Genomic DNA, 24,780 nt, shown 5'->3' on the forward strand with positions numbered 1-24,780 from the left:
TGACTTTTGGCCACCAAAATCTAATCAGCCCATCCTTGAACCCAAGTTAATGTTTGCGCCAAATCTGAAGAAGTTCCATCAAGGCGTTACTGAGATATGGCGTCCATGAGAACATACGAACAAATGGATAAACAACATGAAGAACTCACTAAAGTTCGACTCGTTTTCTTCATAATTAAATATTCAGTGTAAAAATCGCTCTTAGATGGTGTTTGTTGCAGACATGTTGCTCCATGCTTTGTGATAAAGAACCACAAGAAACCACAAATACATCTTCTGATGGATCAACAGGAAAATATGGAGCTTCAGTATAAAAATATGAGTTGGTGAAGCCTTTAAGTTGCCTTTGATTTAACGCTGTGAATTAGAGAGTGACTTACCTCTGCTGGTGTGAGATCTCTGATGGAGTTAAAAGTAATAATAGCAGTCTCCTTGCAGAACTACGCTTCTCCAGTGACCCAGTTGCCAGGAATCTATAACTTCCTCATGCCAGAAAATCTTGTTTCCTTTTCCTCCATCAGTTGTGTATATTTAATGTAATATATCCATAATGTGGATGGGGAAAGTTTAAATGAGGAGGATTGCAGCTGAGGCCTTGAACTGTCAACAAACCTTCCCTAAATAGCTGAAGCTCACAAAATGCAAATCTGTTCTGGGGAAACAGTCTGCAGTAAGTGCACAAAACGCACAGTATTACCAGTATAACCCCGAGCACACAGTGCAGCACTTATCACTCACACACACACACACACACACACACACACACACACACACAGATTTCCAAGGCTAAGTGACCTGCATGCTCTCAGCTTTGAATGACATAAGTACCTGAGTAGCCTTGGGTTCTGCACCCAACCTGAACACAGTTATATGGCAGCTAATGGTGATGCAGGCTGCATCCACGGTCATCAATCAGACCTCACAGGTAATGTCTACCAACTCAGTCCTCTTACATCAGCCAGGATAAAGGCCTCTATTAAGAAAATGAATAATACCACAGGAAGAAGAGGTGACCTCAGACTGGTCATGTGTCACCAAGGCTGAGGCGTGATTGGCTGCTTTTGGTTTGTATCCGCGCTACCGAAGAGGCGGAGCGGCGCTTGACGGATGCTCGAGGCCGAGGCGAGATGGGCTACAGAGTCCGTTTCACTCCTGTGATCTAATCTGTTACCCATCGTGCATCCTGCTTCACTAATGAAAAGGCAAGGTCCCATCCGTTACAGGCAGCTATGTTAAATGGAATTTTAACCCCCTACCTCCCCCCTAAGTGCAAAAGGGCCTGGATGATGGACGATCATTGCAGAAGACCCCAGAGCTATGGAAAATTAATATGAAGAGGGGAAAAAGAAAAATTGGTGAAGACTCCAGCTTCCTACAGATGCTCCTCTCCTTCCTGTCACTCTGCAGCTGAGCTCAGCCTCCGTCTCTGTGCACCGAGACTCTCCAGGAGGATCCACGCCGTCTCCGTCATCCCTCTCCTTCACCCCCAGAGCTCCAGGAGCGTCACGCCACGTGGATTGATGCTGCTTTAGATGAAGAAGGCTAACATAACAGCCACAGAGAGGATTGTATCATATTGTGTTGGCCTTGTGTTTCTAAATCGGAGGCATCACACTGATTGAACAGTATTCACTAGAACTGTGCTCACCGGGAAATATTACAAAGACCTGAACACCACAATAGCTTGTTTTACAGCTGCACTGTGAATGAGGCTCATCATTTTCATTATGTGCCTGAAAAATATCTAAAATTGTTGTTTTCTGCAGCTAAAAAGACGCCGCTCATCCCGTGTTACACTTCCTGTGGCACCAACCACGGATCACAACACACTCTGCATGAAACATAACAAAGACAAAAATGTGAGAAAATGCAAATAAGTTGCTATATGTTTGTCTGCAACATATTTAGATGAATAATAATAAATGGTTAAAACAACAGTAAACAACTCAAAATACATGTTAATAATACATTTCCATTTTTGTTCTTAATACTCAACATTGATGACGCGCTGTGTCATTTTACTATTAGAAATGATGGTTCGTTTGGCAGGTTCAAGTCTATTGATAATATCACAAATAGCTATGATAATATAATAATAATAATAATGATATAAAAGAGGGAGATTTAAAGAATGAAATAAAAATATATATTATCATATATTTGTCATATAACAACAGGTAAGGGACACAGACATGTTGAAGACCCCCCTCCAATGAAAATCAAGCGTTTAACCTTGTTAACGTCCTCATGATGTTTTTATATAATACAGACACATGATGATGAAATAATCATCAACACCGTGACGGAGTGTTTCCACCTTGAGCTGCAGTGAACCAATGACTCATAGAAACAGATTCAGGGTTTAATACGTCACATACCTGAGGAACCAATCCTGACGACTTGTGGGGACAGGGGGGGCGGGGCTTAATACACCTGAAAACTTGTCGGTACAGAGAGAGAGAGAGTGTTAGCATTAGCACAACCGCTAACACTGTGTCAGTCACTGTCAGTTACAAGCTAACAAACAACATAAACAAATAAAAGATGCTAACTGTGCTAACGTTTCTGACCCGTCTGCTAGTCTCTGGTTCTGGTCTCAGACTCCTCCTCTGAGTCTGGGTCTGACTGAGTCCCTCTGATGTTTCCTCCTCTCACCATCTTGATACTCTCTGCTCTTTCACCTGTCCACCTGGAGCAACAGGTGGTGGGCAGGGCTCAAGGCCTGATCCAGGTTTCTCAGTCAGGAAGTGAGAGGAGACGAGCTTCAGACTCAGTTTTTGATTTATTTATTTTTTCACTTTTTATCTGTGAAAACCACGTTAAACAAAATATTAATCATAGCAGAGGATTCTTACAGAGTTTAAAGAGGAACTTTAAAAAGTTGAGAATTTTAGCATGTCGGCTTCATAAGGCTACTTTACTGAATATTTATAAAATAAAGACATTCAATCTTCTTTCTTTTTCTTTGAATATGTGGTTATGATGGCCAGATTATTTTAATTTTATTTATTTTAGGAATGTAAGAGTTGAAACTTCATCTCCTGAGCGTGACGTGAAGCTCAGTGCCTCAAACTCCTCTGAATGCAGCGCTCGTCCATCGTCACAGCGGTTGATGTAGCTCCATGTTTTCAGCTCTTTCATCCTTTTAGCACCAAATATTGAATGAGGCCATGCGGCTTAGATGCATTACTTCACTGTTGTACCACTGAAATACAATAAAAGCGTTCTTTTGAAAGAGCAGTGGCTTTGGTCTTCCACAGAAGCTCAATGTCACCTTGTCAGGTTCAGATGTGGTGCTCTGCACCCACAGCTGCACCAAAGTCCTCAGTTATTCCTCGGCACCGCACCAGCAACCTCACTGTTTGATACCCTGAGGTCTGTCACTCTCTGTTCCCACCAGTGCTCTGTGTGTGAGCTTAGATCCGGCATTTGAAGCTCTGTAGAGCTCCCAGCAGGGACACACCGCCTCTCTCCCCTCTCAGCCTTAACGGCAACTGTTGAGCAGACTCTCGTCAGACTGACATTTCAATGGTGCTTGACCAGATGTTGTAGAGATTAGGTGGCCTCAGATGATTAGAAGCAAAATGAGGTTAACGTCACGAGAGTCGTCTTTTCATGAACGCCTCCCATTCTGTCTCCACAGGGCTTTTTCCGCCGAAGCATCCAGAAGAACATGGTGTACACGTGTCACCGGGAGAAGAACTGCATCATCAACAAGGTGACGAGGAACCGCTGTCAGTACTGCCGCCTGCAGAAGTGCTTTGCAGTGGGAATGTCCAAAGAGTGTGAGTACACAGGTGACTGATGTGAAATGTTCTCATGGTTTTGAAAGGAACAGGTTGGTGTTGCCTGGTTTCTCAGGCTTTTCCACCTGGACCTTGACATTATTTTCTGGAGTCAGTGATTTTTTAAAAATGTTTTACATTTAAAATGACAATTTTTATTTGGAATAACAGTAAAAAAAAAAAAGAAAAGCTAGAATCACCTCCTCGCGGTATCCCGCCTCCACAGACTAGTTTCAGGTTCATCCCTGTTTATCCAGTCAGAGAAAATATGAACCATTTGTGTGAAAGTTTGTCCTAATTGCTGTGAAGTTTTCATCCTTGAGTCCAAGTGAATGTTTGTTTCACGTTTGAAGAAGTTCCATCAAGGCGTTGCTGAGATATCACGTCCACAAGAATGAGACGGACAACCTGAAAACAATATACCTCCGCCTCTGGCTGTCGCTGCTGCAGAGGCATAAAAAGAAGCTTTATTCATTTTGACTCATAACTAGTTGCTGTCTTCACATTTTAATCTTTTCTAAGTAAATGAAAGTGTCTCTTCTTGGCTGAACTAAAGGCCCCGTACACCCACCCTGGTGTTTCCACCTGCAGCTGATCAGACCTCTGCTCAGGTTGGATTTGGGTGGAGCTATAACATTAACATCCATAATTAATTAATTAATCAATCTGAACAAGTCACGGCGCCTGCACAGACTGTAAATAAAGGTGGACGTCGCCTCTGTGATGTCACACACAGGTTTCTGAAGAGCGGTTTCGAAGCTGAGCTGCTCCACCGTTGCCATCTTGGCAGTGCCTGACTCCGCCCCTATATTCTGGCTAATCCAAAATAGGAAAAGAGGTGGAGCTGAGACTTCGGTGCATGCTGGTTTGTGTCAAGCATACGCTCACCCACCTGTCACTCAAAGAGGCCACGCCCTCATTCCTCTATAACTTTAGTCCTTAATAAAAATGTAAACAGGTGAGTTATATAAACAGGTGTCATGAAGGAGGAAATTAGCTCTAGAGACCAAAACAGTTTCTGTACCAGGCTGTAAACATGTTTATTTCTGCTGTAAAGTTGGACATTTTAACATGGGAGTCTATGGGGACTGACTCACTGTTGGAGCCAGACTCTAGTGGTCATTAGAGGAACTGCAGTATCAGGGAGCCCGTTCAGCAGCTAGAGTCAGTGGGCTCTATTCTAACAGCTGATATGTCTGGTGTTGTATTTACGGCCGTACTGTCCAGTCTGAACTGAAGACTGTGCAGAGACAAGGGACAAGAAGAGTTTAAAGTGCCGGTTGTTCTGTTTCATGTCTTGTTCTACGAATCATCAGAATTAATTTGTCCTCTGTTTACTACATGATTCACTGGCTGTAGGTGTTGGTGTCTCCAGATGGGTTTTTGGTGTCAGTCAAAGTTAGTTCAGACACTAATACAGAGCAGAAACATGAGCTATCTAATCTAATCTATAAAGCAAGAATCTGTGTGTGTGTGTGTTTCTGTAAGTAAGTACAACACTTTGAGTTTGGGACGGTTCAGATCCGCTTCAGGACGATTAAAACCGTCTTTCCGGACGGTTCTGAGCGGTGCTGGTGAAAGGCTTTTGCCTTCTGCTGCTGTGGATTCCTCCGTGTTCCCGCTCGTCCATTGTCATCAATAGGAAGAGTTTGCATTTCACAGGTTATTGGCATCCTTTGATTGCATCAGCATTTATGGCTCAGGCCCCAATTCATGGTCCATTAGCTCCATGCTCCTTTCTCTTATGCTGTTTCACACCTCAGCAGAGGAGTCATGGAAAAGATGATGTCTTGATATCCTCAGGCTCACCCCCCCATCGGGTCGCTGATGAGAAAGGGGCTATTTTCTATTCTATATTCATGGTTGGAGGTGATGTGGTGTCGTTCACTCTCTGCTCTGATCGCCTACTCCAGGGGATCCATACCGACTGGATGTTGTGCTCACTGTTGGACGTTAGGGTTAACAATTCAGTCACACGTCTTTTAGCAACCACATGTGTAAGCTATGGTATTATTATTATTATTATTATTATTATACTGTAGTAGAGAAAGTAATATCACCTGAAGAATTGATCAAGTTAGATGTCAAAAAGTGACACAGAAAGAAGGTCAGTTTGTTTCCAGTTTTCAAGGAAATCCAGCGACTTTTTTAGTTTTTCTTTTCTTTTCTCTCAAATGTTTATTTATTGAGTTTCAATTTGAAATGGTACAAATAAAGCAACATAAGGCACCAAGCAGACAAGAGATAATCACATGCATCCAATTTAAATCTGCACACATCTGCAAATTAAACCACTAATGACAATGACCAACATTAATGTATATGGAGATTGTTCAATTCAATTATAATACAAAGAAAATAACATAATAATAATAGAATAGATTGTTAATACTTACTTACTCAGAGAGTTTCAGATGAAGCCAAAAAGGACAGTAAATATTCCCATACCTAATAAAAACATAGTATTTTGAATATGTAAACTAAACATGTTGTATAAAGGACTGTCTGAGTTGTAGCATTAAAACTATGCCATGCAAGAAACATCTGGACTGAATGTGATCTGGGGTTTTGCAGAATCAGCCGTACACCAGTGTTGGTTGTGACGCTACGGTCGGAGCCTGTGGAAGGTCGTCTTGTGCTGCCTAAATAGAAATATCTCGACCTCTGACCCTGATGATCCTCGGCACCACAATGAGGTTCATGTCTCCACAGAGTCCTCATGTCTTTTTCATCCGACGTCAGCAGTAGTTTTCACTTTGTCCGGTACTTTGGTTTCTGACTCTGGTTTCTGCAGAGCTGATGACATTTTCATCAACTTGCATCAGCTGTGTGTCTCTGGATGCACATCAATGAGTCTAATATTGATTTTCTGTTTAAAAATCTGAGTCGGAGTTTGATGCCAATAAGCATATTTGCCAAAAACCATTTAGTCTTGTCGGTGTGGAAAAAGCCTCTTAACTCGCAGACAATCTTATCACGTCTATATGTGGCGCCCAAACCCCCCCTCTTGTTCCAATGTCATATTTTCACAACGCACGTTTCCCATCTGACAACACCCCCTCCCACCCCCCACTCCCCTGCACCATTAGGACCATTTGCTTAGACTCGCAGCCCTGGCGGCAGCAAAGACTTATCATCGTTCCTCGACACCCACCTGGTTAGCGTTAGAGAGCTGCCGTGTTAAGTGCCGTGGCGAGCGGCACTGGCGTGACCACGTGGGCTCCAGATAGATGGTGTTTATTTACCGCTGCATCTGTTTGCGTGCAGAGACAGAGTGCAGAGCTTGGCAGCACGCAGATGGTCGGCTGGTGGCTTCTTAACAACGGCCGTCATCCATGCTCGCTGCCCCTGAACCACACAACATCCAGAGTAGAGGGAGAAGAAAACGCCATGCTGCACCGGGAGACTGGAAGCAGCTGTGAACAGACAAATAGAGAGGAGGACAAAAGACAGAGGGTGGGATATTAGTGTTTTACTAAAGGAGGGGGAGATGAGTGTCTTGGAAAACCAAAGGATGGGGAGTACGACAGTAGGCATCGCTGTGAAGACTCTATTTACCAGCGTGTCTGATTTCCACTCACTTCATCTCTTGGCCTAACACTCTGGAGAGCACTTCAGAAACACTCAACCACCGCTCATTCACAGTGTTCACTCAGACTGACGGAGAGGCTGGAGGGTTTCACCCAGAGAGCACAACACACAATACAGTACAACACACAACACACTACAATACAACACACACTACAGTACAACACACAACGAACAACACATACCTCCAGAAAATGCTTAAACCACAGATTTTATTTTTGGATTGAAATCAGATGGTTTGTGCTTTTCATCCCATGACCCCCCATTTTAAATATCACCAGAGTCTCAGTGACCTATATTTCCAGCAGTAAAGCTGCAGAGAGGTTCTGTTTATCTGTAAACACTGTATCTGAACCTGCATTGGAAGATTTTGGCAGGAGCAGTTAATTACACTGTGGCAGTAATGTGGATGTGGGACTATGAGGGAATATTAGATTATGTTTTATCAACCATTATCATGATATAACTTCAAATTCATATTATTTCATCAGGGGAAAAAAACAGAAAATTCATGCGCACTAATAATATATACCAGTGGTTCCCAACCTGCGGGCTGAAAAAAAAAAATAAATAAAAATAATAATAATAATAATATAAATATGGATCAGCTGTTTAGAAACAGGAAGATTTAAAAAGGAAAGACGGTGAATCGACAAGTGACACTCTCCGTGGTGCTGAAGTAAGAGACGCATTTATACAAACTCATAAAGACAATATCAGGAGCTCTCAGTTCACTTTAAGAGACATATTGTTCAAAATGTTCAGAGTGACCTCGGTTTCCTGAACAAGTGAAGTAGCCGTTGTTAGAGTTTAATGTCGCTTAGCGACCTTTGAATCTCTATGGCAACACATTGGAATGTCATAGCCGTCACTTGAATCGTCCCTTTTGTCTCTCTTTAAACTACGTCACCGACACTTTTCCCTTTGCTCCTGCCATAATTACTACGAACACTAGATGTCGCCTAGCAACAAAACCTAACTATGGGTCATAATAACCTGCTGCACGGGCGACCAACGGGCTTTTTCCTTCAGGAGGATCATCTGAATTAAAACTTTACAGAGTTGTCCGATCCTGTCTCATCGTTAGGACTACAGTAATTATAAGTTTCTGGGTAGGATTGTTTCATCATCTCAAATGAACCTGAAACAACACCCCCACACCAGCGCAGCCTTGTGCGCTGTTTTCACCCCCGAGAAGTGATCAAATTCAACATCAAAGTGCAGGAACTTTCCATGTGGAAGTCAGGAGCAGTGATCACAGCCACTACATTATGATGAGAGTCCCCGCACTGGACTTTTGTGGTTATTAAAAAGCCATATATTTTAATGGCTTCTTGTCTGATGCATCATTTTGATGTGTCTGCTCACACTTGCAGTAATTTGCTTTGGAGTGCAATGGTAATTGATTGCCCTGGGTGAGTGATGGGGGGGGGTTGCCACTCGCCACATCGCTGTCTTCCTGAATCACATCTTGTGGCTCGCCGCGTGTGTGAGGACCACAACCCCCTCGCCAGACAGATTCTCACTACACTGTGACATATGACATACACACACATTTGAACAGATTGAAGACCAGCCCCGCCTTTATATACTATTACTCTGCAACCCACCCACCCCCCACCCCTCTGCCATGGGGCAATGTGTTTTTGTATGGTGTGTGTGTGTGTACGTGTTTGCGAACCGCTCACACCACCAGCTGACTGACTGTCCTCTCTCAGAGAAGCCACTTAGCACTGACAGCATTTCAACACAATCAGCCAGAGCCTCCAGAGCTCGGCTGCTGCTCTTTTAGACGGCACACTACAGTCAGTGGGAGCGATATATCAGTCCGGTTGGATGAGGAAGAATCGGGTTATACTCAAATACGACTCCAATATAAGTGAAAGTTGTTCAGGTACATTTTTACTACTGGAGTACTTGATTTTAAAAACTTCTTAAGTATTTAAAAAAAAATTTTTATGTCAATATATTGTACCCTAGTAACTGTATTTATACGGCACTTTTCAAAAGAAAGAGAGTGTTGTACAAACATAAAAACAAAACAAGGCAATAAAAGACACAGAGAGGCAAAGTGTCAATTAGCAAGGCAAGTCTGACAGGGAGAATTATAAATATGTGTGAAAACCCTGAAATAGATAAAGCGGACAAAAGAAAATCAAACCAAAAGTAGAAGCCAAAGATAAAAGCATTGAAATCAAGAATTAAAAGCTGCTTTATACAAGTATGTTTTTAAGTCGTGTTTTAAACTGAGGCATCGACTCAGCAGGTAAATCATTTGACCAATCGCAGCATAAAAACAGCAACTACGACAAACTGTCTGTTAATCTGGAATTAAATAAACACACAGAAACACAACAAACATTTAGAACCAAATGAATCTATATTTTTAATAAAGCTACATAGACAACATTAGCATTAGCAGATGTTTACTTACCAGTCTTTCTAAGAGCTTCAGCCATCGTTGTGTTTGTAATACAAGAGGTTATAATACGTCCTGTGAGCAGCTACGTCTTCAGGACAGACCGCAGTGACTCTGTATTAGAAAATGTCGACACAGGCTAACAGCTTAGCATGGTTAGCATGCTAACTTCAGAAGAAGAGAAGACATGATAGAGACAAGAGCTAACACTGGTGTTTCTTTCCACCTCAGAGACTGGCAGATGTATCAGAACGGTTAGCGTAGTTAGCATCTTTTACCTGTTTATGTTGTTTGTTAGCTTGTAACTGGCTCAGTGTTAGTGGTTGTGCTAATGCTAACTCTCTCTGTACTAACAAGGTTTCAGGTTTGTTGCCGCTGTGATTGGCAGACTAAATGTCCCTCAGTGTCAGTCACACATACAATCTGACATGCCTGTCTTTATTGTCCAATGAGTGAGTTGCTGTTTTTTCCATTCCTGGCTTGAGTGGTAATTTACTTCAGCCGTGGGCGCGTTTGCAAAACTGGAAAGAAACTGTGAAAATGGAGCTGAAAAACACAGAAATCAAAGAGCAGCGGGACTCACAGCTGTTCAGAAAAATCCACAAGCTGACAGGATGTTTCAAAGCTGCGAGCCCCAAGGTCAAGACGACCAAAAACCAGGACTGTAATGAGCTACACGTGTTACAAACAATTCACTTCACTTCCCTTTTAAAAATCATGTAATTATGCTCTGACTCATGATGATTTTACTTATGGAGCTTGAAAAAGTTGTAGCCTCGCGTCCCATACTTTAATGTTGCAGCTCTTTACAGTTTGTAAATATTGATTTTAGCCAGAATCACATGACAAGACTTCATATATGTTTTAATCTTATACCCCAAACAACTGACAGCAACTGACTCTTCTCCCTCTACAGTGTTCCTCTCATGATGCGTCAGTGCCACAAACATTACAGACATTATTCCAGCCTGTCACAGCTACAATACATCACCTTTCAGGGTTTCAAAATATGAATATGTAAAACAGTGAGAGCTGAGGAGAGGCTTCGTAAGCTTTGCCATGTTTTCTGTTGTTTAAGTAGGCCACTGTTTGCAATATATATATATATATATATATATATATATATATTTCTCTATTTGTAGATCTGCTTTAAAGGTTTCCAACCCTGGCTTTAGTGTGTAAATATAAAGGGGTTTTATTGTAAACTAGGGCAGAGGATGTGACTGTTGTTTTGTCAGCCAACGAAGGTCCCTTGGGTGTCTCAGCACTGACAATGTGCCCAGCTCTTCCTCTCCAGCTCTGCTCTTGATTATCTTTTTTGGGGGGGGGGGCTGACCAGAGACTTGTGATGTCGGGATGATCATGCTGTGTGTTAAGTAATGAACCTGATTGGTTTGTTTGAACCTCCTGCTGTGATGGAGTTGGAAGATCTGCACCTCATGCAAACCAGCAGCCTGGTGCTGTGTTGTGGCTCCTGCCTGTTCTGCACCTGTTTATTTAAAGCATTTTACATAGTTTATTATTCAATTTATTTAATTTCCCCCATGGTCAAGGCCCAGCTGCCATAATCCATATGAGAGCAGATATACATGCTAACAAATCCAGCCACTCTCACAGTCCCTGATAACTTCTTTTCTCAATCATATTATTGTATTTGGTCCTTCATTGCAAAATGAGTTCTACCAGTTTGAATAGTCTTGGTTTTGTCATTGTGTTTTCATCCTTGCTGTCCTCATTAGTTTGATGTTTGAGTTGCATTGATGGGATCATAAAAAAAAACATCTATTTTTGACTATTTATTCCTGTTGCTAAAACATGTTCACATTGTCCAGACAACAAGGTTGTTCTCAGAGACAGAACAAGCCCACAGGTTGTCTGTGCGGCAGGTTATTATGACCCGTAGTTACGTTCTGTTGCTAGGCGACACCTAGTGGTCGTAGTGATTATGACAGGAGCGAAGGGAAACGTGTTGGTGATGTAGATTAAAGAGAGACGAAGTCCAAGTCAGGAGGAAGTGGTGGTGGATGGGTGAGTGTGACACAGCAGAACCGTGTGTTTGATTCGCATGTTCTTTCTATTATGCATGACCCGTTTGACAAAGTTAACCACGTTGTTATGGTTGTAACCATGGCAACAAAGATCATCTAATCATCTTAATGTTGAGGAAGCAACTTATTTTAACCCAAATCACCGTCTTTTCCCGAACCACTCCATGACCCTCGACCCGCGCCGAAGGTAGGTACGCCACTCTCCGTTACAGTCGGCATGTTTATTATTGTAACCATGACAACCAAGGTCCAGGAAACCTGCTGCTGTATGGGCGCTATTTCAGTGGACACTCCCACGGGTCGTAGCAGAGGGTTGAAAAAAAAACACCTTTGCGTTGCGTTACATTACGTTACGTTTACGTTAGCGGTAACATATGATGTTGCCAAATTGGAGAAATCTCTCTTTTCCTTGGTGGATCCATCACAAATACAAGCCACTCACAGGAACAATGTCAGAGTTATAGACCGAGATCTTACGTAGCGTCAAATTTCACTCTGTAATAGTCTGAAACTGTTAATATTTTACATTCACCACAATCTTAAAAGGATTTGAAGGCCAGTTGCTCCTCATGCCAAACGTTGCTCTGATGATGTGCATGTTCCGCCTTCGCTGCCCAGCTGCATTCTTGATTTGAATTGCATTAAAAGAAATATACTGAGAACTTTCCTTTTCAAACCAAACCGACACTCAGCGTCTCGTATGCGTCTGCATGTCTGACCTCAACTCAATCGGATGAGCAACCAAAAAAAAAAAATCACCAAACCGTCTGTAAGAGGAAACGAATGGAAATGTGAAATTAATTTAAACTGGCCGCACAAATCACACAATCCATTTGTGAAGCACTTGAGTTTTTACAGCCACATTTGTTTTCTGCCTTTTTTTGAGACTTTGCCAGCGGCGCTGAGCTGACAGAGACCGGATCAGCTGACAGAACAGTCTGCAGCTCCAAACTTTCTGTCCTTATATAAGGTCTCACTTCAGAACTCCACAACTTGCTGCATCTGTAAAAAGTAAAACTTCTGTTCTTCCTCCTCGTGTCCCTCCAACACATTTCCACATTTGCTACAACGATCATCCATTTGCAAACCTTCATTGTTGACGCTAATCCTAATCCTTTGTTCTCCTTCAGCTGTTCGAAATGACCGGAATAAGAAGAAGAAAGAGAGCCCAAAGCCGGACCTGGCAGAGAGCTACGAGCTGACAGCCGAGCTGGAGAGCATCATTGAAAAGATTCGTAAGGCCCATCAAGAAACCTTCCCCTCCCTCTGCCAGCTTGGCAAATACACCACGGTGAGTTTACTGTCCTATATCTCTACCGTGGATCAATCAAAGTGCTCCGCTTTCTAAATCATAAACATAACAGAGCTACTCTTTCTTTGATCCTTTGCCTCCGTGTTGGCCAGAAACACAGTTTGCCTCTTTGATTCGATCTTGTAAACTAGGCCCCGAGTGCAGAGCTCATAATGATAATCAATCTCTTGTACTGTACTCCAAATCCCCGTCTAATGCAGCTCCCGAGCTCAGATGTAGACTCCACTAACTGTCCAGGCAGGTCCTCCCCCCTTAATATCAAGATTATAGTGACCGAAATGATCACAGTTATCAGTGTTATTGAGGTATTTTGTTCAAATGGTCTGAAAATGTTCAAAAAGTAAAACGTTTTATCACGGAAACAAATAAATAATGAGCAGCACTTTTTTTATTTGTATTTAGTAGCAGCACTTGGTTTGCCTGCTGCATGCTCACTCTGTTAACAAGGGAATAGCAAATGTATTATAATTATTATTAAAGTTGTTATTATTATTTTCTTCATAGCACAAACACATCTGTCACCTGACCAGCTGTTAAACCATGAAAGAGTGAAGCTGCAGCCCTGAAATAAGTTTCAAAAACACACGGTCACAGATCGAAGCGTCTCGCTCGGCGGCTCTGACACTTTCACACGAGCAACAACCTGCGGAAAAGACCTGACAGACCCGTTTCACCGTGGTAATAAACAGTTATCGCGGTAATTAAAATGTAAACAGTAATACTAACCGTCTGGCATCTTGACCGAGATTTAGAGAGGAAGTGGAAACCTTTACTTTGACATTAAGTGTGACAGAAAGACAGTAACAGTCTTGCATCATAATAACACAGTAAAACTAACATATGATCCCGCAGGCTGCCTCTGCTCAGGCAGATCTGAGATGGTAGCAGCATTTGTTTACCCCAGTTTTCAGATTTCCCCTCTCACTGTTGAAACGTGTAAAAAGATTTGTTGAGGATGGAAGACGCTGCAGCTTCCAACATCAAACCCTCCTCAGGGAAACGCTCGTCGAGTCAGGCAGACGCCGACTCCTGCCTCTAGTTTTTGACACGTCTGAAAAGCAGAATAGACGCGGCTAATTCACTTTGCATCATCATCTGCTTTTGTAAAACCAAGAGACAGATTAATGCGACTAACGTGAGTGTCAAGAATGCTCGTCAGGGTTTGTGAGCCCCCCCCCCCAGCAGAAGTCAAGGTTGAGAGTCCTGTGCTGTCCTTGAACCCTCTAAACCAACAACTCACAAAAGACCAGAGAGTGAGGGAATGCTAATCCACACAGGGCACTGGAGAACGATTGCCCTTTGCTGTCCAGTCTCAGAGCGTCCGACCCCGTGTGGAGACGACGGTACGCTCCCCTCATCTGAGTGACAGCGAGGGACGGGTGCGCTCGTCAGGACTCGGTGCAAAAGTTCGAGGTCGTACAAACCTCCGGAGCGAGTTGCAGCACGTACTTGACACCGGTAAAACCTTCACTCAGCCGAGTTCTTGTGATGCTTTGTCAGACGGAGGGTTGGAGTTGCGGGTCGCTCTGCAGCGAGTGGAGGAAGCAGGGCTGTGATTGACAGCTAGGCATGGCAGCTGACAGCGTCTAATGCATTTGTTTTTAAGTTGACTTACATATAGATTACAGTCGGCGGGAGAGAGCCGTGATTGACAGAGAAGTGACACAAACACTCGTTGGAGAGCAGGACGGGGGGGGGTTGGTGTCTGACACCTGTCAATCTTGTAAAATACTGTTTCTACTGTAATAAACAAATCATCTGAGCAGCTATAATGTGCAGTAATGTCTCTGATGAAAATCATTCAGTCACTGACAATGAGCTTCAGAGCAGAGCCGGTAAGAGACGCTAAAAGAGAGTAAATTGACACACAGTGCAGCTATTAGCTCTCCGCTGTGAGCAGCTGTACACTGCTGCTGCTGTTATTTCAATATACAGTAAAGTTTCCATCTCCATCTCTCTCTCTCTCTCTCTCTCTCTCTTTTTCCTCCTTTTCAGTCCAAACACAAAGCTGCTAATCACTGTAACCCTTCTCTACTCCGCCCACAACCCATTCAGTCTCCCACGAGACACTTCCTGATTTTACAAAATAATCAGTCTGTATTGAAGCAAAAAGCACAGCTGAAAATAGTAGGACATTACAGCAAAAATATTGCTCCCTGGTTATGATATTAGCCAGTGTTTTGCTGTTTGCTGGAGTGGCAGTCGGGCCTCAGATAAAGCCTTAATCTGGATCAGTGGTAATTATGCTTGCTCGCAGACTGTGAGAAGTTCCTTATTATTAGCGATTGGATCCTGATGCGCCTTTTGAGTCGTCCTCACTGGAAACAGAAGAGAAGCTCCTGCGCCCCTAGATTAGGTTAAAGCTCCAATTATGTGGTGAAATATTTAAATCCTAGTCTGCAGTGATTTAGGAGTTCATTGCTGGGTTAGCAGAGATAGCTGCGCGAGTGAGAGGGCTTAGCTCGACAATGAATAATGCTTCATTGACAGTGATGGCGATGAAAAATGAGCCTGGCAGTTTCAAAGACAAAATAAAACATTAGCGCTCGGTGGGGCCCGGCGGCTCCGGGCGGCAGCTGCTGCCGCTGCTGCTGTGCAGCACGCGGCCCCGGCCTGGAGATATTAGCCACATTACAGTTTGTCCGCCATCGCTATCCGTCACAGGTGCCGGCTGCTTTCACCGCCTTTTTCCCTTTCTGCACACGAGCCGGCTGATCTCCACACCGACAGCTTCTCCTCTGATGTCGCAACTTCTCCAATTTGTTTGGTTAAATGTTCTTAAATGAAATTAGAATTCCCCGGCAACTTCCTTGTTTCGCTGTATTGAATTATGGGACTGGTGTAATTGACTGAAATTGCAGGGGGAGATGGTGAGAGTGGGGGGGGGGTCTCACCCAACCCCCTTCTCCCTCCTCTGCTCCCCCTTTTTCCTTCCCAGCCAGAGGGAAGAGCAAGATAAGTTGCTTTAATATCAGCCACCTCCAACCCCCCCAACATGTGTGCATTGTGCAAACACACACTCCCTCTCTCTCTCTCTCTCTCTCTCTCTCTCTCTCTCTCACACACACACACACACACACACACACACGTCTGGGCTCCTCCATCAAATCAGACGTCAATCAGTGGAATGTGCATCCGTAGAGCTGTTGTGTCGACCGCAGCTCGTTGTCTGTGATTTAAGCACAGACCTAATGTGCTTCTCACTTAACCCCAGATCATATTTAATGATCTCTCTCTCTCTCTCTCTCTCTCTCTCTCTCTCTCTCTCTCTCTCTCTCTCTGTCTCTCTCTGCTGCTCTCTCTCCCCCTTTATCTCCCTCTCTCTCTCGGGTGGCCACACAATAGATTGTTTGCTGGTGACAGTGTCCAGCAGCCACGGTGCTAACTGCCTCACAGTAACAACCTCAGGGGGGATTGATGAGCCGCTCTGGCTGTCTTCACAGTCACTTCAGTGGGCTGCTGGGGGGTGGGGGGGGGGTGGGCTGCAGCTCCCGGGCCTGGGCTCAGACTGATGTTAAAGTTTGCCAACATATTGAGTACATTTTAGATTCTCGGTGAAGGATGTCATAATAGTCTGTCAGTTTTTTTCCACTTCGTTCTTTCCTCCTCGGCAGCTTCAGGGGAGTCGGTCTGTAAAACCTGCCTCACCTTCCTCCACATCATCAGTCTGAGGGAAGAGGAGAGCAGTTTGCTGTCCACAAATCAGCTCCGGATGAATCTCTGTAGAATTTGTTGGTTATTTCTGCGAAATCTGGGGGTTTTAGTGACTGAATTTCACGTGTGCAAATGGAGCGACTCACCTGTTCAACCTTGTGATCATGGGTTTATTCATCAGCTGATTCTAGTGTTCAAATTATTGGGGCATCGAGTGGCACAGTCGGCCCTGGTTCGAGTCCCGCATCGGACGTGCCTTTACTGCATGTTGTTCCCCCTCTCTCTGCCTCTCCATTTCATGTCTCTCTACTGTGCTATCATAAAGGCACAAAAAAATATACTTTAAAAAAAAAAATCAAATAATTAGAAGAAATAATAAAAAGAAAATTATAAAAACTGATGAACCGATTACTTACTAGTATAAATGAAAAATTACAATATTGTTTAATGACAGAATCAGTGTGCAGCTTAAGAACATGGAATTAGATACAATTATTGTGATTATTATAATTATTAGTTGTAGTTAGAGCTGCACCGTATGCAGTTATTTTAAGAGATCTTGAGATGCTTTTACATTTTCCCTGAAAAATATGATACGATATGATATTTGCTGGGATCACGAGCTTGTCCCGTCACGTCCCTCCTGCGATACTGCATTCATTTAGATAATAATTGTTGAATTTGTTTTCGGGAGGTGAAACACGTCTGTTACTGTCTGATGTTAACGCTGTAGAAACTGGGATGTTCCAGTTTAAAATGTGGAAACAGCGACTCGTTGTCTGGGCTTCTCTGTCCGACCTGCACCGCAGATTTAGTGAAGGTCGTCCGTCCTCGGTGCGATGGAGGTCGTGTGTTGTCGCCTCCTCCTCTGTGGGTTTGTTCTGTGTGTCCTCGCTCCCTGTAGAACAGATGGGCTTTTCCCTGTAAACCATCAGGAAACAAAACGGCCATCAGATGCTCCGTCTCCACCAGCACATCGCAGCTTTCCTCTTCTCCACCCAAACAATTCTCCAACTGCTGCTCACTCTCCTCTCTGTCCCACTCTGCTTTTCATACCACCCTCCGCTCCGCTGCCCTCCCTCTCTTTCCTGCTTTGTCTTTTGAAATTCTTCGTAACTAAACACTTTGTTCAACCGTTGCAGAATCACCACTTAGGATGCTCCTTTTATCCCGTGTCTCAGACAAACTGCTGATAACGACGAGGCTGAAGAAGAAAGGGGAGCATCGCTCTGGTATAAGAGAAGCTGGAGAAGGACAGGCAGAGACAGAGCTTCTTGAACAAGTTTCTAACAAGTAAAGAGGAATGCTGACGGTTATTATTTGGAAGTATTAGAAGGATTCGACTCAAAACTGTGTCCTTATTGACTTAAAACAGAATATAGACGAGAGTTTTGGATGCCCGAATAAAAGGAGAGTTCTAGTTCCAACCATCTTTTGTACAGAATTATATTCACTAAGTTTGTAGCAGAGATCTGGAAACACAGTGGCATCGAGGGGAAAGAAACAATCAGGAAACAAGAGCCAAACTCAAACCCTGTCCGTCCTGCAGCCTGTAAGACCCGACCTAACCCGAGACCTGAGGCTGTGTTTTTATTATTCTTCCTTCAAAGGGAGAGTGATGTGATGTGTGCCCCACAGGGTGTTCTCCAGGAGGCATCCCAACCAAATTTAATCAAGTTCACTTATGAAGAAAAAACATGAGGTATCTGCCTCCGCTGTAAAAAAGTACAGGTGTTCTCATTCTTGTGAGAAATGAGCTATTCAAGCCATGACAGTGGGGAGGTGAGCCAGCATGTGCAATACCAGGACTCTGAACTGAAACAGCTAAATGGAATTCATTCATTTTATGACTTACACCTCTGGGCGGCGCCGGTGGCTCACCTGTAGGAACTTGAACCTGAGCTTTAGGAACCTTTGGGGTTATAGTAGCAGAACCTGCGAACCCCAGATGCAGTTTGTAGAAGGACTTCCTGCCCTACTTACCACAATTACAGCTCCTCCAGTCTGAAGGTCTGTGTCCATGTGTAGTGTGATTATAGATCAGCTCTAGCTTCTATATTAATACTGTGAAAGTATCAAAGCCTCAGTCCACAGAGAAATGCACACAGCCTGTATTCAGAAACTGAGCCTTAAAACCAGCCGTCAGGACTTCTGGAACTTTGTGATGTCACAACAGAGCAGTCACCAAGCCCCGCCCACCTGGACCCACCATCCAAACCTTGCAGGATTTGGTTTCTCTGAGTGTTTTTACCTGAAATCTGCTTTATTTTTATTGGATCACTCAGAAAATAGTCAGCCAATCAGAAGAGAGGCTCAGAGCCTCCTCTCTTCTGATTGGCACACCGACCTGTTGTTACTAGAGCTGCAGAGAGAAGCCTGAGAGAGGAGATGTAAAACTACACTGAGATGGTTTTTATATCTTCTGATGGATCAACACTTCAGATAAAACACAGAAGAAGAAGAAAATATGGATCTTTAAGGTTTATTGCTCTCACTTTCAGATACATCCAGATAAAATAGTTTAGATAATCAGTGGCGTGTTTATAACCTGTTTATGTTATAATCATCTTCTCAGATCTCAATCATCACCTTTGTAAGTGTCTTCTTCTCCCTGCTGATAGAAATAATGACCCAAACTATGCAAATAAGACTCAGGCTGTAATAAACTGGTAATAAAACGATGCATCAATCTCACCTGAGCTTACACATCAACGAATCCATGCAACAGCGTCTCTCCCCTCTCCTCTCCCACAGCGCCTCACTGCTCACCCGTACTTAATTGTCCTCGTTTTCATCTGTCATTTCTTCTCTTTCTTTCCTCTCTCTTCCGGCTCATTGCGATCAGCTGTGTGTTTATTGTTCCCCTGGCTTTCACCCATCCCGCTCCCCTCTGCTGTTTGTGTAGGTTCTGGACAGTATAGGTGTGTTAATGGCACCTCTGGCTTCAAACCGCTCTGCGCTACCTGTCACAGCTCTGTTTCTGCATCCCATCATTGCCAAAGCGTCCCACTGACACCGCGGCGCTCATTACCGCAGGGCCCGGCCGCCCGGCTCGGCTCGGCTCGGCTCAGGGTTTTCACAACTACAATCCTGCCGGTGTTTCTGAGAGCTCAGGTCTTGTGGAGCTTATTTACTGTATGTAACTGTGACACATATGGAGCAGAGTGAAGAGGCTGCACTGAGGAGATCATTAGCAGCAGTCTGTGCAATGACAAAAGTATCTGCCTCTTCGCCTGACGCCTTGTTCTGTGTGTGTCGGTGTGTGTGTGTGTGTGTGTGTGTGTTTCAGAACTCGAGTGCAGACCACCGTGTGAGGCTGGACCTGGGCCTGTGGGACAAATTCAGCGAGCTGGCCACCAAGTGCATTATCAAGATCGTGGAATTTGCCAAACGAGTGCCTGGCTTCACGGGGCTGACCATCGCCGACCAGATCACGCTCCTGAAAGCTGCCTGCCTGGACATTTTGGTGGGTGTTAACGCTTTTATGTAAATATGATTCATTTCGGACAGAAGATGACTCCTGCTTACTCCGGTCCCAGCGTACATCCGTCCATCACCTTCTCTTTGGTCCAAACATTCACCTGGACTCAAGAATGAACTCTGACCTCTGGCCCGCCCCGTCTTGTGAACAGCAGAACGGCTGTTTAAGCAGAAAAAAGCTCAGATAAACCCACAACACACCACCTGCTACAGACACAGTTAACGACCAGCTCATGAACATAGTGGAGCATTTAGCAGCTAAACAGTCAGATGTTTCCCTCCGGACTTGGACAGAGAAACAAAACAAACAAAATAAAACTAAGAGCAGAAAAGTACATATCTCCAAACTAAAATTACCTCCTTGTGGTCGTATGTTCCCGCCAACCAGGCAAGTTGCAGGAAATATGGTCAAGATGACCTTTAAACATTTTATAAAGAAAGTGGAAAGTTCTCCCTGCAGCCTGGCGTCTGCGTCTTTAAAAGACATGAACTATAACAGAGGAAGTGACATACAGGATCATCTGCATTTTGGTGAGGACATGCAAAATCTATGATTAATGCATGAAGATGAATATTAATGTCAGGTGTGAATGCAAAGCAGCTAAATAACATCCAGACATATCCCGGATAAATTAATGCTGATGAACATGAGGAACAGTTTGGACTGTATTTGTTATTCAGTTTAGTTTCCGCAGCTCAGCCGTGTTAATAAATGGATTTTGGAGTTTTTATTGACTAAGTCGTACTTGTCAGATGTGACAAAGCTGCGGAGCGGCAGTGAACTCCCAGGGACACAGAGGTGAGAAGTTGAAGGCCAGCTGTGATGACTTTCTGGCTCCCACTCAGCCATCAGCATCCGCTCACCAGCACATTTCTATGGTGAAGGGCAGAGATATTGTGCACAGAGGCTGGGTTAGGGAGTGTCAGAGTAAAGATCAAACACTGTGTGTGTGTGTGTGTGTGTGTGTGTGTGTGTGTGTGTATATGTGTGTGTGTGTGTGTGTGTGTGTGTGTGTGTGTGTGTGTGTAAGCGCAGGCCTGGCCAGCCGGTGTGAGTACCACCAGTAGCCATGTTTTATTCTGTTTCATGTTGCAGACACGCCTGCCACTCACTGTCAGAAGCATCCCACTCAAATAGCTTCAAAGGCTACTGTAGGCTTCACATCCACCGTCAGTTGCTTCATTAGGTGTTCACACACACACACACACACACACACACAACACACACACACACACACACACACACAGACACATGCAGTGCAGCAGGGAGACCCAAAGGTTATTTTCCTTGAATGTGTGGAAGGTCGTTGTTTTGGCCGTGCTTGTTGTCTCTGCTGCTGTTTATGGGAAACTTGTTACACCTGGTTCACACACACAGTCTCACACACACACAGTCTCACACACACAGTCTCACACACACAGTCTCACACACACACAGTCTCACACACACAGTCTCACACACACAGTCTCACTCTAGACTCCTGAAGGAGACTCGATGTCAAGAAGACGCAGTGAGAAGGTTACATCATCCTGCTCATATAATGTATGAAACTCCTGACATACTCTCATTCCAGAGCCAGACTGTGTGAGAGAAGGTTGTTACTCTTAGTTATGTGTGGGTTTGTTTTGTTCTTATTAAAGGTTTTTATCAAGGAGATTTTAAACAATAATACAGCAGCAAACAAGTATGTAAAGATAAAGCGTCGTCATGGCATCCTGAGCAAAGAACGAAGTGAGTGTTACTGCATTTGAGTCCCTCCTGTTAAACCGTTGTGTTGATACCAGCTCCATCAGTGTCTTCACCAGCTCCATCAGTGTCTTCACCAGCTCTATCAGTGTCTTCACCAGCTCCATCAGTGTCTTTACCAGCTCCATCAGTGTCTTTACCAGCTCCATCAGTGTCTTTACCAGCTCCATCACTATGTGTACCAGCTCCATCAATGTCATTCCTGCCTGTGGTTGCAGCCAAACTGAGGTCGGATGTGTGGCTGACGACTGGTGGGCAGCAGAACAAGCAGACATCATGCAACATATTATAACCTCATACATTTGTTACACATTACAAAGACTCAGAGCAACAACAGAATCATTTGGAGGCGTGTCTCTTCTCACTTGACAAATTTACATTCAGCATTTGATCCTTTTAGCTCCTGATAAAATATCTGGCTCTTTACCTGCTAATTGGAACATTTTGCCTTCCAAGAGCTAGTGTTTACCTTAGTGTGGCAGCTGTTTGGTGCTGGACAGGTAGTGTACAGTGGGTTCATCACAGCTCTTTCACTGAGAACAGCTGCCCGCGGCTGCTGGAGGTCAGTAACAGCCACTTCACGAGCCATAAAACCAAAACAGTGCTAAAAAGCTCTGTGGAGCTCAGTGCCTTTGCCAGAAATGATGAATGATGAATTTAGCTGATCCTGGGAGATCTGTAGATCAACCATAACAGTTTCTTACTCTTATTTTAAGATCTCATTAAAACGTTATTCAGAGTAGGAGCCTGTTGTGTTGTGTCATGTGACAGTTTCAAGAAATAAGGAGGTGGAGGCGAGCTGCAGGATTATTTCTTCATTTAATGCTGTAGTGATTTCCCCAGTAACATTACAGCACAACTGTTGCATAAAAGCACGGACACAGCTGGAGTTGTGGTGACTGCATTGGTCTCCTCACTGAACATCTGCATCTTTTTAGGCTCTTTTCACAACGTCACCACACGGCTCAAACCAACAAAGTGCCACTTAAACTAATTAAGCATCATGTATCCAACATTACAGCAACATATGAGATTTAAACAAGGTTCAGCTTCTTTTATAAGCTGTTGTTGTTGTGATTTAGTAATTTAGTCTGACGTGCAGGGAGAGAGCTTTGTTTAGACACTTGAGCGTTATTAATTCAGTCCCTTAGCGTAATGCTAGCTAACTAGCTTGCCGTGTCACTGACCGCCAATTGAATTGCATGAAGACAGAGCCTGCGCCAACGCCATCCCGTCATTGCAAGTGATGGGAAGTCTCTCTGTCCGTTAGTCCTTTTTTAATCTTTTCCAATTAATTTCAACAGTGTCAATAATGTGATGCTAACTCAGACGTTAGCTGTGATTACGCTGTGAGTGTGTCAGCTTTAGATTTGGATGGTGCAGGTTCACCTGGGCAACAACAACTTTCACATCACACAAAGTTACTGATCCAGTATTAATCCACAAATATTGAGCAGTGCCGCTTAGATTTGAATTGTTTTAATGTTGTGAGCGCCACAAAGCAAAAGCTCAAAGATCTGGACAAAAGTATCAGGATGGTTTGATAACACTACAGGTGACGGAGGTCGTACCGTGTTGTAATTTGGGCAAACTGACACTTTAACATTTATCAAATAGTGCGAATAAAAAAAAAACATAAACAAGCATAGATCTCACAGCATAGATCTCACAGCATAGATCTTACAGCATAGATCTCACAGTATAGATCCACAGCATAGATCTCACAGCATAGATCTCACAGCATAGATCTCACAGCATAGATCCCACAGCATAGATCGCACAGCATAGATCTCACAGTATAGATCCCACAACATAGATCTTACAGCATAGATCTCTCAGCATAGATCTCACAGCATAGATCCCACAGCATAGATCTTACAGCATAGATCTCTCAGCATAGATCTCACAGCATAGATCCCACAGCATAGATCGCACAGCATAGATCTCACAGTATAGATCCCACAGCATAGATCTCACAGCATAGATCTCACAGTATAGATCCCACAGCATAGATCTCACAGCATAGATCTCACAGCATAGATCTCACAGTATAGATCCCACAGCATAGATCTTACAGCATAGATCTCTCAGCATAGATCTCACAGCATAGATCCCACAGCATAGATCGCACAGTATAGATCTAACAGCATAGATCTCACAGCATAGATCTTATGAAAAGAAACTGATGCCAGTTCATTAGTTTTTCTCTAATTACTGCCACTAATACAACATTCTTAATAATTATAATTATAATTATAAAAGTAATGGGTTTATTCATTTTCTCTTTAAATCAAAATTCATTTTCCACTTATAAAACCATCAATGAGAACATATTTTGGATTGCCTAAAATACTGCTGACCGATCCTCTCTCTGCCTTCTCTCTCTCTCTTCCTGTCAGATCCTGCGCATCTGCACAAGGTACACCCCCGACCAGGACACCATGACCTTCTCGGACGGGCTGACCCTCAACCGGACGCAGATGCACAATGCAGGCTTCGGCCCACTCACTGACTTGGTGTTCACTTTTGCCAACCAGCTGCTGCCCATCGAGATGGACGACACGGAGACAGGCCTCCTCAGCGCCATCTGTCTCATCTCCGGAGGTGGGCAGCGAGCTGAGCATTTAGTGCGGGGGGGGGGGGGGGGGGGCAAGATAAGAATATAACTCGCAGAGAAAGTAAAGGACACAAAGCCCCGGTTTCTAAGCAACACCTGAAACGCATCGTCACCTGTTACATGCACTGTG

General features: G+C 43.8%; 1 protein-coding gene across 2 annotated transcripts in view; it reads left to right on the forward strand.

The window, feature by feature from the left end:
• LOC130184031 (retinoic acid receptor beta-like) overlaps nucleotides 1-24,780 on the forward strand; it is a 96,611-nt gene that overhangs the window by 60,772 nt on the left and 11,059 nt on the right. For both annotated transcript variants that reach the window (XM_056399789.1, XM_056399790.1), the window contains exons 3-6: nucleotides 3,644-3,785; nucleotides 12,971-13,131; nucleotides 20,096-20,272; nucleotides 24,433-24,637. In XM_056399789.1, the coding sequence (XP_056255764.1) occupies nucleotides 3,644-3,785; nucleotides 12,971-13,131; nucleotides 20,096-20,272; nucleotides 24,433-24,637 (685 nt within the window). The remainder of the gene's footprint in view (nucleotides 1-3,643; nucleotides 3,786-12,970; nucleotides 13,132-20,095; nucleotides 20,273-24,432; nucleotides 24,638-24,780) is intronic.

This window comes from Seriola aureovittata, chromosome 16, assembly GCF_021018895.1.
Source record: "Seriola aureovittata isolate HTS-2021-v1 ecotype China chromosome 16, ASM2101889v1, whole genome shotgun sequence".
NCBI classification, from domain to species: Eukaryota; Metazoa; Chordata; class Actinopteri; order Carangiformes; family Carangidae; genus Seriola; species Seriola aureovittata.